This window comes from Bison bison, unplaced genomic scaffold (genome assembly GCF_000754665.1).
Source record: "Bison bison bison isolate TAMUID 2011002044 unplaced genomic scaffold, Bison_UMD1.0 scf7180017864214, whole genome shotgun sequence".
Taxonomy (NCBI): Eukaryota; Metazoa; Chordata; class Mammalia; order Artiodactyla; family Bovidae; genus Bison; species Bison bison.
Genome location: NW_011494786.1, coordinates 730,303 through 730,870, shown reverse-complemented (window position 1 = coordinate 730,870; position 568 = coordinate 730,303). Strand labels below are relative to the sequence as shown.

The window sequence follows — 568 nt, the reverse complement described above, 5'->3', positions numbered from 1 at the left end:
CATGGGGTTGTAAAGAGTCAGACATGACTGAGCAACTAACACACACACACACACACAATGCATATTACTAAATATTAGATATTCTTCTTGATTAAAAAATAGTAGGTGCTACAGAACAGTCCCTTCAACCTTTCCTACTAATGGGAGCATCTTGATCCTAGATGTAGAGCACTGACCTGGGATGGAGACGTCTGAGCCCTTCTCCTCGGTGAGTGAGGGGTTGTGGATGAAGCAGGACACAGCCTCTGTAGACGCATCCCTGACCACAAGAGTGCTTTCTACATAGAACAAGCCATCTTCATCTTGGAAGTTATAATCAGAGAAAGTCAGGACTTTTCTCCCTTGATGTCTTGCCAGGAAAACTGAGGTTCCGGGAACCAGCCCTTTGCAGTGCACACAAGCTGGAGTCCACTTTCCACAGATCCGTCCATGTGGATGTAAGGGTCAGACCCCAGACCTGCGGTAGAAAGACACAGCCCTGAGTCCCTGAGCCCATGGAGGCACAAATCACAGAGCTGGGAGTCCAGTGACCTTGCTCATAGGGAGAGAGCAGAACTTCAAGGCTCTG

The 568-nt window shown here is 48.4% G+C and overlaps 1 protein-coding gene across 1 annotated transcript in view; it reads right to left on the bottom strand.

Moving 5' to 3' along the window:
- LOC104992408 (butyrophilin-like protein 2) overlaps nucleotides 1-568 on the bottom strand; it is a gene marked incomplete at its 3' end in the record, with an annotated part of 21,786 nt that overhangs the window by 2,987 nt on the left and 18,231 nt on the right. The window contains 2 exon segments of the mRNA XM_010845272.1: nucleotides 177-332; nucleotides 335-457. Coding sequence (XP_010843574.1) covers nucleotides 177-332; nucleotides 335-457 — 279 coding nt within the window.